The sequence below is a fragment of the Halichondria panicea genome, chromosome 5, assembly GCF_963675165.1.
Source record: "Halichondria panicea chromosome 5, odHalPani1.1, whole genome shotgun sequence".
Classification (NCBI taxonomy): Eukaryota; Metazoa; Porifera; class Demospongiae; order Suberitida; family Halichondriidae; genus Halichondria; species Halichondria panicea.
Window position 1 is genome coordinate 4,347,695 of NC_087381.1, and position 17,716 is coordinate 4,365,410.

A 17,716-nucleotide genomic window follows, 5' to 3' on the forward strand; every position below is an offset into this window, starting at 1 on the left:
ACACACACACACACACACAGGGACTTAGCAATTTACTTAGTATACCTAGTATTCCGTAATTGTATTATAGTCAAGCTTCGAGGGCAAGGTTTGCGCATCTAGTATCTAAATGAGTAGACACTGTTTTATCGGTATTCATTTAGAAGCCCTCAGCCACTTTAGTACCCTCGCTATACACTCAGGATACTAAATCAGTGCCTTTGGGCTTCTATATCCCATAGACCCCTCCAAAACATATGTAGATGACTTTGCTCCTCCTCATAGGCCATGTTCTGGGACAACACTGCACATAGTGGCCTGATAGGACTTGTAGTGCTTGGCTTACCAAGGGACTGTACTGCCATTGGTGGATTTACTGCCACGCTTCAGTGGAACTATGGCGTATTCTCATCTACTGCATCGTCATTGGTCGCCACTCACCTCAAGATAGGGGTCGGCAAAGTGGGCGTGAACTTGAATGTGTTTGGACCAAATCCTGTGGCTCATCTGCGCGGGAACAAGTTCATCTCCATCAGTGGTGAGTTACAGTGTATGTGCATCATCCACCAAAAATTAATGTATGTAGTTCAGTACTATATGAAGTGCTGCACTTGAGCATGCACACCGGCCGGGGCATAATTAACAACAAGGTATGCTCGTGTGACGTGTTTGTGTGTGTGTGTGTGGATGTAGGCTTTTAGCCAATTTTCTTGGATTTTGACTCAGATTTTGCAAACTAAGTAGTCTCCAGTTACGGCTAGTTTGCTTAAAAGCCCTCTTCAGACTTGGCAAAATCAGCAACTTAGTAGGTATCTCTAGATCTGCAGTAGAGCGCAGCAGTTTCCGGAGTGATTAAAAAGCTGAAAAGTTCCAATAATGAGCTGACATTGCATCATTATTACATCAATGTTGCGTGTGCCTGTCTACCACGTGTTGAAAATTTAGTATGGACCTAACTTTTAGCATCCTTTTTAGCAACAATCATTTATATCACCGAGGCATCCGCACCTGTAGTGCTAAATGTCAGGGGCGGATCTAGGGGTGGGGTTGCAACCTACCAAACACTCTGCGACCATATTCAATGATGTAGTGGCGTAGGAAGCATGCACTCCCTTACCTCAAGCTACCTTACTTTACCGGGTGCCAGGCCATGCAGCTACGGTTGCCATAAACAGCTACACTAAGATTTTTGTTAGCAAATTTTCTGTGCTGTATTTGTGTCATGTATAATTAAATGGGCCTTGTTCCACAACCCTACCATTGTTAATTTCCTGGACCCGGCCCTAAAATAATGTACCCTTTCATATATATCTCATTTGCACTTTGATGTACATGTTTAATTATCACATCGGCACTTCTAAGAGTCTCTTCTGTACTTATAGAGTCTTGCACATAATACAATCTACTTGGTACACACAGTACATGTCAGTTCTTTTTGTGGGTCATAGGGTCCACATGGTAGGCCAGTACAGGTAGCCTCCACATGATAGAACAGTGCACCATCGGTGCTTACTGCGCTCCCTGGTACTCTGTCAGGGGATTGGTCGACACATTCGAACATGGTGCGATAGTGGGTGCTAGTATGATAAGCTGACATCAGATATCCATTGTATTCAAGGGTCCAAGTTGTTGGGCACTCCATTCGAGCTGGTAGCATTAGTGATGATACTCTCGTGGAAACATAGCAAACGGCACAAGGGACATTGTGATCTTGAGCAGATGAAGATATAGGCCCACCACTGTGGAGTTGATATTCCGTTCCATAGAGAGGGCTCGAGCCTTGCACACCAGCTAGATAGTTGCCATATTGAGGGTTATGTGGCATACACAAATAGTTTGCTCCACCCCCAGTATTTGAAAACCAACTTCCAGCCGCCATTCCATGATATAACAGCGCTGTCCCGGGCACAGAAGGACAAGATTTCTTCCCCCATCTTATGTAAGTAACCCCTCCGCTGGCTGGGCCAGGGAATCCTTGTTCCCCCTTGGTTCCTCTTGAACCTTTCTCCCCCTCCCTCCCGTCCCCGCCGTCTATACCTGGAGCTCCTGGCGTGCCCTGAGGGCCGTCTCTACCATCTCTACCACGGAGTATTTGTATGTAGGGGATGTTGGGAGACACCTCTGTGTTGTTGGACTTGACTGTTCCAACAGGGGAACCTGCATTGATCAACACATAATTAAGTTGGCAATGTAATTACAACTTATTGCACGCCTGTCCTTACCTTGGATAATAGTGAAGCACTCTGAGAGTATGTAGAAACATACTATTTTTACTGCTGCTGTTTTCATTCTGATAAGTTATTCTGCATTGTGGATGTGCTACTTGAAACGTTGGCTTATTTATACTAATCTCTTGTTGACAACTGATCTCGGGTTGATGTGAACCTAATTAATTAAACACACATGACTTGTTGTAGACAATCCTAGTGCCGAATATCTTATCTCCTGTACTACAATAACAATGCCAGGGTCGATCAAAAGTCCCCTTGACTAGTTTACTGGCAGCAAGCATTCGTATGACGCACACTATATACTCTCTTGTTGACAACAGGTTTATAGTTGTAGGGTTAGGGTTCATACGTAAATGCAATTCCCTAAAACTACTATTCCACACGCAGACAATGCTATAGGGTTAATTAAAGGCCTGGACTAGTATGACTATTTCAATGACAATAATCAGTAATGTACACTGTACTTGTTGACGCCTCCAAACAGATCAATTTAGTATCACATTAGTCTGTGTTGGTGGTCATAATTATGTCACCGGGTTTTCACATTGCATGGTACATATCACACAAATAAGAGTCAATTTTGTTTCTTATACATGGTTTGCTCATTCTACTTACTGCACACAGACATGTCAGTTTTTTTGTGGGTCATCATAGTGTCTCTACATAATTTATGATAGAATAGTACATCATTTGTATCGTACATGAGTTGATACTGGTTATTACCAAGGTGTGGCACATCAGAGTATATTCAAAAGTCCACAAGACAAGCCTCACGTGAAGAAGTGTGAACTTATTGCGTCTAGATACCTAGTACCACAGTCAGGCACTCTAACGGTGTTGCTATGACGACAAAATCCACATCTACAAGTGTCCTGAAAAGAAGGCTAAATTACGGTGGCCCTGAGTTGAATGCCAACTAAAGTAGTCGTGCGTAGCCAAGTTATCACACCCGTCATCCTTGTTAACACATACATGCATGACTGGCCATTTTTTTAATAGAGCGATGTTCAACTATTATTAGCCTGCATGTGTAGTTTATTACCAGGGTAATTGATTATAATAGTACCCTCTAATAATTGCGGTAAATTTCACTCACTAGATTCTCTGCTGGTGGGCTCCCTTCCCGGGGAGACGTGTGTCACGAGAGCACCCTCCTTCATACCACCGTCCGTATCATTCCACCCCGGCAACCTACAAATGGGAGTGATGATGTCGTCACTTAACCAGAAGAGGAGTAAGATGGACGGTACAGGGCCATGGCATCTCAGTGAGTTACTGTACATTGTTTTGTATTGACCATGACCATAAGGGGCAATGCTTCAAAATAAAGTTAAGATCTTGCACAAGTATCCCTTATATAGATTTCACTGTATAAGTATGTTAGTAACCATGTATATATGCTCTACTAATTTTATACTCCACCCATACAGTGAAAGGTTACCCAGCCATCGACGGTGTGGTGCACATGGACCGAGTCTCGTTTGCACGCTTCACTGACTCGATTTGTGACTACAATACTGTTGCCATTGCCAATAACCCTTTGAGTGCTGATGCAGTGCATCCCATCTACATGACTGGTACCAACAAGTTGAATGTTGGTATGAACAATCTGGCATTCTTCTATGAGCCGGATCCAGAGTGGATAGTACAAGAGGTATAGTCAATACTTATACCCTTTGTAGTACTTATGTTTTATTCGTCACCCCTGGCTCTGTTTTTCGCCTCAAATTGATATACACAAAATTATGTCAGATTTCGTTTATCTCTATAATAACAGTATTTTACAAAGCTCAATATTAATTTGTCAAAGCACAATCCACTAGTTACATCTAAATAACTGCTAAGTAGATACAATTATTGAAATAATGATGCTGTCTTATACCACTCTCTAGGACTGTGTTGATATGGACTGTGACGGTCCCAAGCACGCCCTGATTCGTGACAATGACGGGAGATTTGTGGGAACCTATCCCACTCTCGGTTCAATCATACCATTTGCTGAACTAAGGTGAGGTGCACTTACTGTATCTATTTTGTCATCCTATGTTTGACTGAATTGCTGAGTGCATTGCAGTTTCTAGTCTCGATCAGCTTAATTAAGCTCTTTCATGCACGCATCATCTTGCTTGAATAAATCTATTTGCGTTGAGTTCAGCCCCAGAGTTCTATGGTCAATTATGCATGGTTACTTTACGTGGTTGACAGGTACGTCAGGGACTTCTACATAAAACTTGAATTGAATTGGTTGAAGCTTATCAGCTCTAAAGCATAATTATAGGTAGAAGCGCTTATAAGAAGGTATGAGTTCAGTGATTGAACTATATGCATGTCTGTTGCATGTGGTCACCATCCCAGACTACGGTCACATTCACGGGAGCAAAGCATGCAACCTGTGTTAGCAGTAAGGCCACCTCAGCCAATGTTGGTGTGCCAAAGGAGCTAGGCCCGGGTGACCTATATAATACATTAACATGTTTCACAGCTGAAGAACCAGTTATCAGTGTAATTATGTGCACACATGGCCAAAAGCACGTAGTACCAAATGACTACCTCTCTCTGTCCTTCCCTGTGCAGGTTTGCTAACTACAGTCATCGTGTGCCAGTGACCTGGTTGGCCCAGGAGGGGGAGAATGGAGCATTGGCTCTGCCCACTGATGTTGTACAGCACAGGGGAATAGCCAGGGGGGATACAGGGTGAATAAGCTGTGCATGCATGTGGCGTTGCTAAAATATGTTTCATAGATGTATGTAATCGTTAAACTGAAATGTGAGCCAGTTTATACTACTGTATGTTGCTATTGATGCTATACCCTGGAAATTAGGAATTAATGTAGTGGCTTTTGAGTTACTATACACCCCACACACATACAGTAATCTTGACAGCAATGCCGGTGGATGTGAGTGGGTGGAGTCTTGGCAGGGCTACCGCTGTAAGAATATGACCCATCACATGTTAGTCATTGAGAGCCTTGATGAGGATACGGAGACGAGACGTCTGTCTCCTCTGGCACTCAACGGGGGGAACACTGGAGCAGGGCATTACACTGACCTGATCAATGGACCCATGGATCACGGTGAGGGGTGTGTGCGTGTAGTTTGAAGCGTTTTTATATATAGCATCTGTAACAGTATACTGCTAGTTGTACATTGACTCGTTATTATACTATAGCAAGTGCATTTTCTCAAACTTGACCCAACATCTATTCGGTAGCTTCAACGTTATAGCATGTCATGAGAATCCATGCATATCGATGTCTTTTTACTTTGAGTGCAATATACTGTTCCAGGATGGTGTGTGTACTACACTTGCTTGAAGAGATTGTCGACATTCTTCACCATTGTCGCCGTGGGAACAGATTACTGTGTGTGGATGACAGGGTCACCTCCCACACAATTGAGATTCCATCTCCTCAACGCTGGGCCGGATGATTCCATTCGAATGTGCATCTTCTTTAAGGATACTAGGAGGAAAGATGTTTACAAGGTATACATAATTATCTTTATACGAGTAGTCTACTGATTCTCTGTAATTCACAACCCCTACTCAATAATGCCATCTATTAACAATTATTTCAGTCTTTCGTTGGCGAGTTAGTTCGAACCAAAAATTAATGTTGAGCTTTGTACATACGTATACAAGTTTTCAACTTTGTCAAAATCTCTTCCGTTTTCCAGAACAACATTTTCATTGAGCCTGAGAATGTGGAATACCTGGAAGAAGGCGGAGTCTTGCAGACGGACGGGTCATACAAGCCTAACAGGGATCGGTTCGGAGGGGCCAACTATTTTGAGAGGGAGTCGCAGATACTATACATGGTGCATGGGGGGTCGTGTTATTACAGGCATTAATTAAGATGCGCTCATCTTGAACACAAAGTGCATGAATGGAAGCTCGTAATTATTTACTGAACACTTTCGATCAACTAAGTATTTTCAAAGATGCATGATTGACACTGCGGTGAAATGTTACGAGCTGTTTGACCTCTTGAGTAATATAATTATTGCATTAACGAAATCGTATTAGCTATAAGATGTCATTAATTAGCCCACAATTAATGCTCCACAGATTGTTCGTGGCAGTGACCCCGTTGAGATCCGGACGCCCCCTGTGGTGCAAGTGTCGCTCTCTCTTGCTGTCAGTCTTGACGATTTCTTCAATGTGGGGGAGCTCATTAGGAACCTGGCATTTGTCCTCAAGATTGACCCAAACAAAATCAGAGTAGTCAAGTAAGTCTTACACAAGTCATAATTATAATCAGGCAAAGATTTCAACTGTTTCGGGATGAAGGTTCAGACCCTTCTGTCCCTTTTTTATTGATAGCTACATTTTTATTTGCGTAAATCAAACATGTACGTTCCTTCCCTACAGGATTGTCTCCGAGAGCAGTGGTGCCCCTCGTAGTAGGCGGAGCTTATTGGCAGTGAATGAGTTCAACCAAACCACAATCACACTTGAGTTCGGAAATCCCCCTGCCGCCAATATTACTAGTACACCTCCTCCCACCATTGCCATGGAAATAATGATGGCCGGAGAGATGAACGACAGTGTGGATCTTGATGTACGTACCTACGTGCAATAAGTATATAAAACTGTGATACACTTAAAAGCTATATTCCCATCAATCTAGAGAGCTTACAACAGCAAGCCGGGAATCAGAATTGTATACTCAATTTCCAAATCATAATTACCCTATGCGTATAATTCTAGTTGTGGACGTGTTAAATTCTTATGACCAAAGGCCTTCTATTTCGAGTAAACCACTAAAAATATCGAAATCCATCCACAGGACCACACGACTGAAGATACTCCCCTGATTGGCACCAACCCGTTCAACGATGACCCCCCTGACTCAGTGGAGTCGTTCGCCGACAGCTTTAACGTCAGCGTAGTGGATTATGTAGAGGAAGTGGAGCTTTACGAGGAGGTGCTGGAAGAGGTAATGGAGATCAACGAGATTGCTGGGAGAGTCGTAGATCTGGTGAGTATACAGTTTCATCGGTACAATTTAAGCTGTCCTTTTGTTAGCAAATACGTATGTGTGTTGATCAATAACCTTGAACTGTCCAAAATCTAGAGTGAGGCTTCTATCTAGTAGAGTCCGTGTATCTAGCTAGGGACTCAGGGTGCTCAAGCATCATCTTAACAATTAATTAAGTATCTGATTACTGAGCATCATAATTATATTATATATAGCTATAGATTGAAAGAAGCTTTTGCATGTCTATATGATTGAGCTATATAGACCACATTTACTACATCTACTGCATTTCCTAGAAATGCCACTGCACATCAATATAATTACTACCGAACTAGACAAGTAGATATGTACTCAGTTCCGCTAACAAGAATAATACTGTACCATTCCTGTTAGTGGATCGAATTTGTAGTTTGCAGGATTATATAATTATTGTGTTTAAAACTGTTTTAAAAAACTGCAGGTTCTAACTGGAGGCATAGTGAATGTCACCAATGCAACAGTGACTGGACTCTCGGTTGTACCAGCCACACCCCCTCCTTCTCCAATACCCCCTGTCATACCTCCAGTGTACGAGAATGCCACCACTGACAAGGGAGATCCTGTAATCATCCCAGTGGAGGAGATAATTGAATCTCCCACGGTGGCAACTGGATCAGGGGAGAGCAGTACCGATACCACGGTAACAATTGACTTCGTCATCCCCACGGAGATGAGAGTCACTTTGGAACCTCGGGAAGGGGTACGTCTATAAGATGCAGTCATTCAGCCATTCTGTTTCAAATCAAGTTATAGAATTCTGCTTACCTAAAAATGGCCCATTAGGAATCCTGCCATTCAATTCCTGGCACTTCCAATTATAAGAAAGCAACTTCTTATCCACTTTATAGTATAAAATAGCGTAGCGTGCTTCAATTCATAATAGCTATATATAATTAAGTCACTTGATTTCAGTAGATTAAACATCATTCTTTGTACGTGTACATTGTAACTGATATCACTTTCATTTAATATCATTTTCTGCCCTCAGACGAGCCACCTTGTTCACGTAACAGTTACAGTGTTTGATGACCAGGGTAGACCTGTGGAGAACCTGGGTCTGGCCAACGTCAATCCATGGACCTGTCAGGCCACTCTACTGCATCCTCTAGGAGACAAGGCATCGGAGTAAGTCACAGTGTACTCTAAATAAAAGGGTCAGTTTCGGTAATAGCCGTGGTGTTTTGGCATTCGCAAAGGGGGCTCCATTGAACGAAGAGAAGCAATCAATGATTGCATGTGTCTTAGAATGCCCTCCAGTTTTGTAAAAGAAAACGTACCACCATAGCGATTGTGCCTCTACTAACTTGTAAATGCATGTAATCTAGGTTGCAAAGCAAACCATGTAAAAGGCTTACCTTTGTACCACCTCCTCTTCAAATTAAGCTAACTCTCTCCCTACATGCAGTGTCCCCTTGCTTGGTGGAGTGACTCGTGTACAGTTTGTCAGAGGTGTAGCCGAATTCACACGTCTACGAGTGGACAGACCGGGACAAGGCCTCACACTCTCATTCCAAACAGTCCCGTCCAGATTCCAAGCCACCACGTCAGTCTCATTCCAGATCATAAATCCATTCCAAAACACAAGCCGAGAGAAGATAGGATTTACACTAGAGGGAGACACCTCTGCTCTACCAAGAGGGGAAGAGTTAAATGTCGCTGTGTTGAATGGACTCAGCCTGGCCATGGATGTAGACATTTCTAGGATTGAAAACATTACTGTTGAGGTGAGATCTATACTATTATATCGTGTATGTATGGAAAATGTGTGCATGCAAGCTTCGCACAGTTAGGACTAGATCCATAATTATTTTATTTTGCTCTTATGCTGCAGATAACCTCCGCTGGTGTTCTTGTTGCGTTTGATCTGCTGAACAGACAACCCACTGATCCCCCAGATGTTCTGAACCTCAACGATGCCATAGCAACACTCATGAAGAGCATGGATGCCAGCACCTTTGAGGTACGTACATTATACCCAAGAAGGTAGTGTTTTGGTCAGACATTCTCGCAAACAACAGTTCTTAATTTGTATAGGTGAAATTTTTAACAATTATGTCTAGTCAAATATACAACTATATACAGGTCACATTGCGCATTAGTTTGTTGAGGATATATTAATTGGGACTATAGCGCTACTAAATCAGCTACTCATGCATACATAATTATACAGGTCATTATCGCCAACACCCCTTTCATTGGGCTCTCGGGATCGTTTGCCTATGTGACTCCACCCCCTCCCATTAGTCCCACCTCCATCATAGACCGGTACATCAATGTGTTCATTGCAGTAGGTGTGGCACTGAGTATGTTCCTATTGCTGACGGTGAGTGTGATGGTGCTGTTGCTGTGTATGAGGGGAAGGAAAGACGGCAAAGGAGGCAACAAAAAGAAAGGCGATGAAGGAAGGATACCCCTGTATCCAGTGATTAGAAAGGTATACGCTCTCACGATATAAAGTAACCAAGTGCTGTCAGCAAAGTATACACATTTTCTAGAACTCCTCGTATAACGTTCAACTTCAGACACAATAATTATATACTGTTCTGGTAGTTGTGTGTAGGTTAACTTCACACTGCAAAATGTTTCACATCCGGTGCAGGTGACCCCTCTACCCCCTCAGCCTGCTGATAATAATAGTGGAAAAGACCTCAACTTCTTCCTACGTAGACCTGGCCAACCTCTTGCTAATGAGGGGAGCTCTCCCTCATTTGTATCAGAGGAAGACTGGACTGGTGGTGTGACAGATGAAACCAGCCTTGGACCTAGCGTAAGTGGCACTATATTATGTGAATTAGGAACTTTTTATATATACTAGGTATGCCTCTGTAATTATGTGTATATAGCGCTTAATTGGTTGCATCTGTGCTGCTTTTCAACTATACATGCTGCACATAGCTATATTCCTCAAATATTATGTACCATTCTTGGAATACACTCGGTCACTCATGATCGATCACACCCTTTAATAAACATGCACACATGCATACTACTGCAGGAGGTCAGTGGTCGTAGGAGAGCTGTGGATTGCTGGGAGACCCCAAACCACCTATTCCCTAGACCACTGAGATTTGCCCCGCCCCCTCAGAGGCAAGGCGGACATGTCAGTATTGCCGGACTAGTCCATAAGTGAGTGCATGGGGTTCATCATGCATGCTTTGGTTAATTCAGCATAATCCATTTAAGTTTACAGTTTACATGAGTTAAGCGTTCGTATTTGGTGAGATAAACACCTTAATTGTTGTATAGATGAAAGATTTGCTATCAATGCTGGCCGTAGCCTCGATCCCAGGCCGAGTTTTCGCTTTTATAACGGTTAGGTGAACAACTAGGCCTTGTACTAGTTGTCTGCGCATGCGTCAAATTTTCATTGTATATTTTTGGTCGGCAAAAATATTTAATAAATTAATAATCGAAATCATGATGATGATGTAAGATAAGCTGCATGATCAGACCAATGCAAATTACCAAAGAGATGATCTCTATAATTATGGGTATTAGGTTACTGTATACAACTAGAGCACTAAAGTGCAAACCCTTGGCGAGCTGGTGACATGATTAAGAAACCATGCAGAAGAGTGATATAATGCAGTGATGTATATTGAGTCAGTATGACTGAGCTGTCTAGTATGCACAGCAACTCAGGAGCAATAAAACAGATGTTGAGTTTTTAGTACATAGTTATATGCACTGTGGATCACAGCAAAGAAGCTTGGAGTCTCAGAGAAGTATGGCTCCTGGAGTAGGACCAGGAGTGCATGAATACTATTGAAGTGCGTGGGTGTCGGATACTCCTATTCATGCACTCCTGGTAGGACCTATAGTACCGTTGTGAGGAATGAATGACCCCCCGGTCATTCCTGCCTAAAGTGTGGGGACTCCCCTAGGAGTGAATGACTCCCTACGCGCATGCTTGTTTGTTCCGGCCAATGTGACATGAAGAGCCAGGATAAAGAGCAAGGTTAATAGCAAGGTAGTAGAAGTAGTAGACAGCAAGTGACAGCTGGAATGTAGACCTATGCATGTGAAAGAAGAGCAAGGTTGTAAGGTTATATGGGAAAGAACTGGAGCCAAGTGCTGAGCTGCAAATCGCCCAAATGTACAAGTGCACAATGGGTTGTTACTGTCTGTGGCCTCTATTCAGTAGCAGAACATGCTGTGGGGGATCTCGACAGAGCATAGCAGAACATGCAGTGGCAGCAACAACTGTGGTTTATTTGCTATTGCCGCTGCAGTGGAGTAGGAACAGTTAAAAGGTTGGAGGGGCCCACTTGGGTGGTGCTCCCTGCGCTGGAAATTTTAAGACAGGAAGCTACACCCTCATTATGACATCATAATTAGCTGCGGCCTAGCTACAAGCTTATTACCTCTGAACAAGAACTAAAGTCTATAATAATATACAGCAGAATTGCTAAAACATGTTACTGTAAAACAAGAGTATTATCATTCAGCGTAAAAAAAAAGAAGCGGTTCTTCATTTCTGCTTACAAATTCATGCTTTATCCTTGTCAATTGATTGGTTAAAACACCTATCCAATTCAGGAAGGGTGGGCTGATATTCAATGTTGAGGGGCCACTGGCCCCCTGGCCCCCCTGTTCCTACTCCACTGCGCTGTATATATACCACGAATTGCAAGGAGACAATTTGGATCACATCATCCTAAATGAAAATGAGACACCACCACCTTGTACGTTGTTTTGAAATGAGAAAAACTGAAGAAGATTTTCGAAGTCAAAAGAACTGAATAGTCGCAAGAGACCTGAGATTTTCCAGCATTGTTAATTATACTGCCCTTGTCTCCACCCTGACTCCTACGATGAAATGATACAGTGTGATACGTGCAACTCGTGGTATCATTATAGTATCTCCACTCAGTTGGAGAATATATATAGCTAGTTGTAGCTTGTCAATTCATCGTAGGAGTCAGGGTAGCCTCGATTTCAGGCCGATTAAAATACGGCCTGGTACCTATTGCAGGGGTGATAGTGCGCATGCGTTAGTTTATTCCCCAGAATCTGGGGAATCCCCTTTTTCTTTCTCTCATCTATTTTCTACCTTTGTACATCAGCTTAGCTCTCTATTGCGTTGTTCCAGAAGGCTTTCACACTAGTCTGAAGCCAGAAGAGGCTCTCATCTACCTCTATGACGGTTGTATGGTCAGGATGTCTTACCTTGGATCTGTACAGGCTATGGGAAGTGTATGGTGCCTCAAACTGCTACTTGCAAAGACAACCCGGCTATAGGACCATCCTAGACGTAGATGAGAGCCTCTTCTGTCTTAAAACTAGTGTTCAAGCCTTCTAGACCAACGCAATAGACGGCATAAGCCACAGCTTTACAGAACTCAATCATAGAGATAAAGTATTACGGAACATATTTTTAGTAAACGGACTAATTTCCTGTGTAATTTACTAAGGTTTTACGTTCGTAGTACGATTACCCATATTCTGGGTAATTTGAAGCGCATGCGCACTATCACCCCTGCAATAGGTACCAGGCCATATTTTAATCGGCCTTGAATCGAGGCTAGAGTCAGGGTGGAGACAAAGGGCAGTATAATTAACAATGCTGGAAAATCTCAGGTCTCTTGCGACTATTCAGTTCTTTTGACTTCGAAAATCTTCTTCAGTTTTTCTCATTTCAAAACAACGTACAAGGTGGTGTCTCATTTTCATTTAGAATGATGTGATCCAAATTGTCTCCTTGCAATTCGTGGTATATATGCAGCGCAGTGGAGTAGGAACAGGGGGGGCAGGGGCCCAGTGGCCCCTCAACATTGAATATCAGCCCACCCTTCCTGAGTTGGATAGGTGTTTTAACTAATCAATTGACAAGGATAAAGCATGAATTTGTAAGCAGAAATGAAGAACCGCTTCTTTTTTTTTACGCTGAATGATAATACTCTTGTTTTACAGTAACATGCATGTTTTAGCAATTCTGCTGTATATTATTATAGACTTTAGTTCTTGTTCAGAGGTAATAAGCTTGTAGCTAGGCCGCAGCTAATTATGATGTCATAATGAGGGTGTAGCTTCCTGTCTTAAATTTCCAGCGCAGGGAGCACCACCCAAGTGGGCCCCTCCAACCTTTTAACTGTTCCTACTCCACTGCAGCGGCAATAGCAAATAAACCACAGTTGTTGCTGCCACTGCATGTTTTGCTATGTTCTGTCGAGATCCCCCACAGCATGTTCTGCTACTGAATAGAGGCCACAGACAGTAACAACCCATTGTGCACTTGTACATTTGGGCGATTTGCAGCTCAGCACTTGGCTCCAGTTCTTTCCCATATAACCTTGCAACCTTGCTCTTCATTCACATGCATAGGTCTACATTCCAGCTGTCACTTGCTGTCTACTACTTCTACTACCTTGCTATTAACCTTGCTCTTTATCCTGGCTCTTCTGAAGTTCATGTCACATTGGCCGGAACAAACAAGCATGCGGGTAGGGAGTCATTCACTCCTAGGGGAGTCCCCCACACCTTAAGGCAGGAATGACCGGGGGGGTCACTCCCACCGGGGAGTCATTCATTCCTCTGATATCGTACCTCGAAGCAAAATATTAAAAATACCACGTGGAAGAGCAGCTCAATGCGCATGTGCTGGTACCTGCAGTGTCGGCTAAAGCGGGGATTCGTATTAGATCTAGCCTCGATTCCAGGCCGCTCTCAATTGAGAAAGACGGCCTGGTATAGATTTACGCTGTCTGCACATGCGTCAATTGCCCCAAGATATTCTTGGGGATCGAGATATCTTAGGAAATTAGTCAGTATATTGTATATTTTACAATGATGTCGTTGCACAAATCACAGCAGTTTTAATGAAATAACACAGCTACTTACAACATTTATGACCTAGACTAGTGACTAGTTTTGTTGTGATGGCTTCTACTTCTGTTCTGCTCTTACTCAAGCTCTCTCCAGTGTTGGAAAATCAGGTTTTGTCTTCTTTTGTACTGTGGTAGAGTAGTGGGCGTTTTCCTGTCAGTACCTACCGACTCTGGCAAGTCTACTTGCTTCCAGACGCTTGTTTGATGCCATCTCAGTAAGATCAGTGCTCCTTGTATGAGCCTAGAGTTGTGATGGCGATTTCTCTCTCTTGATACTAATACTGTATAGCGTGTAATTTTCGTGGAGCAAAATATTCGTAGTTTTCGTGGTTGGAGGTCTGACCACGAATATTTTACCCACGAATGAAGCGACCTTGCCTACCTTTACCTGCAGTGCAAGCAGCAACCACGAAAATATTACCCACAAAATGTCTCAATATTGCTGAACCACGAATATTTTGTCCCTCGAAAATTACCCGCTATACGGTAGTTTAATCAACCACGTGGGTGACCATAGTACAAAAGGTTAATTGATAAACTACAAAGATTTACTATTGAATCCACCCACGCACAAACGGTGGTTACCAGGCCCTCTAGTGAGAGGGGCTGGGATCGAGGCTATTATAGATCTAGTTTTTGTTGTGGAAGAAAGATTTGCTATCAAAGCTGTGCATGGATCCGTGAATAATGCCATGCTTAATAATTATTGTCTCTAACGCCCATGAAACGCATTTGACTACTTGTATATGAATGACAAATATACAATATGCACATTTCATATGTCGGATCTGATTGTTTATTCTCCCTGTTTCTACAGCCCAGCTTATCATCGCTCTGGTGTAAAGTGGCCAGTCACTCCATCTAACCAGCAGCCAGCAGAGACCACTCACATCTTTGTGAGGCCAGCAGAACTAAGGAGGCAATCACCAATGGGCCTAGACTGGGACTAGACGTCTACCTATCGTTTTATGTGTAACAGTTGTAGCTATAATATTATAATTCGTTTATTGTTTGTACTAGTTTAGCTGTGTGGATCAATTTATAATTTATTTACTTTCACAGTTGCATGTAGCTATAGCCTATACTTAATTTCTGCTGTTTGTACTGAGTGTATAGGTAGCTATTAAGTATAGAGAACCAATGCACATTCCTTTCTTTTCTTACTGTGCACAATGCATGCCGAGCAGCTTGCAAAACACAGTACCAAACTGTTCCAAAAATGCCAACCACAGAATAGTAGAGCGCATGCAGTCTGTGGTTACTACAACTGTAGTACAGTTGTAGATCCTAGTCATTAGGGCTTGGCAAATTAATTTTTGGGAGACTTTTAGCAACAAGCATAAAATTGACAATAATAGGGCACTTATAATTGACCCTCAGAGTCTGGTAGACCTAATTTCTAATGCAGCCTAGATAGACATCTATTACAATAGCTCTCCAATGTATTAGCACTATCCACTAAGCAGGCATGGAGGAGTATTTTCTCTTTCGGCATAGACAATTATGTCTGTAATACTACCTCAGGTATATAGCCTCGGTCCCGGGCCAATTTTTTTTGAAGTTGAAAAATACTAGCTAGAGACAACGAGGCTGGGAACGAGGCTACCTCAGGTATCTAGTGCTATCAATACAACTACAAATAAATTGTTTTTCATTGATGTCTTTAAACTGGAATAATGGGTACACCAAATTGGAACTTAATAATTATAGGCTGACTTTTCAAAAAGAATAATAGGCAAAATAAAAAGCGTAATTTGCTAAGGCCTATATCAGCATTTGTTAGCATAGTTTTTCCTTCGATCTCTGCACACAAAAACTACAAAGTATCTATGCTGCTATTATAGCTGCTTCCTTTTAATGTATTATCTGAAAGCAGTCATGTTTGAGCCACAACTTAAAAAATGTATGTGAACTGGTTAGAATTGCAACCGATAATTAATGCACTGAAGCCATAACCCATGACCTAGATCTAGTTGTGATCATGCACTTCAAGCTTGCTAATTTTATAGGTATACTATCAGTTTGATATCGTGGTTGAGCCACAACTTGTTGACAGTATACATGCATGTGAACTGGTTTTAGGGTTTAGCTAGGTTGGCAACCAATAATTAATGCACTGAAGCCCAAGATGACCTGTGCATGCCCACTTTAAACTTACCTAGCTAATTTATTTGGGTCACAACTTGTTATTAAAAAGAAGTTCATGTGAACTGGTTTAGGATGACAACCAAAGTCCCCCTCCCCCACTCCCCCCCAATGACCCTCATTATTGCAAGAGTCATTACCAATGTTGCAAGTGAAGCCAGCCAAGGCTATATTATTATGCTTAAACTATATTATGCACTTCTTGTCAAACTAAAACTAATGTCCCATGCACCTCCCCCTACCTGGATAGGTGGGGATTTTACATGATCTAATCGGAAATCACTACCTTTGGGCATGCTATTCCTATATAATTATGCTGGCATAGTACAACATGGGGATTAGCCTTAATTCTGTACGATCCAATTAGTAACCTCTGTACCAATGTGTGTTCTTATGTGATCTGCAAGTAATCTTTGTGCCCCTGACGGGGGCCAACTCTAAGTCCCCTACATAGGTATATATACTAAGTTTATTCCTCACCTATTCCTTCCTATCCCTGGTGGTAGGGGAGGTGGGACATTATTTTGTCAAGTGCGGCATTAGCATGCATGCATGTCACTGATGATCAGATGGCTGTCTATATGTATAGCCACGTTTCGTTTCATTGGAGAGGGTTCTTGGAATCTTCACATATTAATTATTTCAAGTAAGCAAATGTTGCACATAATTATTTTATTTAAGTAAGCAAATGGACAGCCAAATCTTTGCTCTCAGTTCGTCCTCATAATTGCTGTGAACACCTTTTATCCCATAATTGTAAACTGAGTGTATTCACCCCAACATCAGTCAACCAATTGAATCACACATTAATTATGTAGTGTGTGCATGGGTTTCATGTACACCTAGCTAGATAGTTTATAGGAAACAAATTTCCAAAAACCTGTTAGTATTCAAAGTGCACAGACATTACACCTATATGCTTCAATAAAAGCTGACGAATAATGATGCCTAGCTTCATTAGCTATACTCAGTGAGTATAGCTTATAAAGTTCGGTATACTTTTACTCAATATAGGTACTGTCAACATGGTTGGTAGTCAGTAATTCACAAACCATTAGTCTAATGCAAAGCAAAGAGGTACTACAATTGAATGAGCCTGAGAAGCGCAAAGGCCAATCACATCCTCATGCATAAACATAATTATTATGAACCATCACAGCTGATGTTTTGAAAATGGACTTTTTAAGCCATGATTTTAGATTTAGAGCAAGAACTGTTCTGTCTCCACATTACACATTAGATTCCAGAATCAAGGCTACATACACACATGCAGTCATAAGCATGCAAATGATGCATTGCGAGTGGGACTCTATATATATTCCTGTTATTTAATGGTAGAATGTACGTGCAAGCTCAATAGCCTGATGCAGCCAGACCTGGGCCATGCATGCTAGATCTAGAACAGTATTGTAGTGACCACAAAGGATGTTGTTTATTTCATAAATCTAGGGGGGGGGGGTCATGATTGTGGTCACGTTTGAGACTATTTAGTGGAGCACCATGATTTCAAACCAGC

General features: G+C 42.2%; 2 protein-coding genes across 2 annotated transcripts in view; one reads left to right on the top strand and one right to left on the bottom strand.

The window, feature by feature from the left end:
* The window catches only part of LOC135335844 (fibrocystin-L-like), a 42,899-nt gene extending 27,684 nt beyond the window's left edge, over positions 1-15,215 (top strand). The window contains exons 50-68 of the mRNA XM_064531428.1: positions 265-517; positions 3,310-3,477; positions 3,641-3,864; positions 4,103-4,218; positions 4,785-4,904; positions 5,082-5,284; positions 5,498-5,694; positions 5,886-6,026; positions 6,277-6,437; positions 6,580-6,769; positions 6,998-7,189; positions 7,650-7,928; positions 8,217-8,353; positions 8,634-8,952; positions 9,060-9,188; positions 9,399-9,662; positions 9,828-9,995; positions 10,224-10,354; positions 14,873-15,215. Coding sequence (XP_064387498.1) covers positions 265-517; positions 3,310-3,477; positions 3,641-3,864; positions 4,103-4,218; positions 4,785-4,904; positions 5,082-5,284; positions 5,498-5,694; positions 5,886-6,026; positions 6,277-6,437; positions 6,580-6,769; positions 6,998-7,189; positions 7,650-7,928; positions 8,217-8,353; positions 8,634-8,952; positions 9,060-9,188; positions 9,399-9,662; positions 9,828-9,995; positions 10,224-10,354; positions 14,873-15,005 — 3,525 coding nt within the window. The 3' untranslated portion in view covers positions 15,006-15,215. The remainder of the gene's footprint in view (positions 1-264; positions 518-3,309; positions 3,478-3,640; positions 3,865-4,102; positions 4,219-4,784; positions 4,905-5,081; positions 5,285-5,497; positions 5,695-5,885; positions 6,027-6,276; positions 6,438-6,579; positions 6,770-6,997; positions 7,190-7,649; positions 7,929-8,216; positions 8,354-8,633; positions 8,953-9,059; positions 9,189-9,398; positions 9,663-9,827; positions 9,996-10,223; positions 10,355-14,872) is intronic.
* On the bottom strand, positions 1,292-2,369 carry LOC135336048 (short-chain collagen C4-like). The gene is made up of 2 exons (XM_064531822.1): positions 2,202-2,369; positions 1,292-2,136 (listed from the first exon to the last, which is right to left on the bottom strand). Exons 1-2 carry the CDS (start codon positions 2,266-2,268, stop codon positions 1,382-1,384), a joined length of 822 nt encoding a protein of 273 aa, XP_064387892.1. The 5' UTR covers positions 2,269-2,369; the 3' UTR covers positions 1,292-1,381.
* Positions 15,216-17,716: the final 2,501 nt, after the last annotated feature.

Excerpts from the sequence above, each read along its gene's own strand:
- LOC135336048 (XM_064531822.1), bottom strand. The coding sequence starts at position 2,268 with ATGAAAACAGCAGCAGTAAAAATAGTATGTTTCTACATACTCTCAGAG. Across the intron at positions 2,137-2,201 it reads GTGCTTCACTATTATCCAAG|GTTCCCCTGTTGGAACAGTC; the intron begins GTAAGGACAGGC and ends TGATCAATGCAG.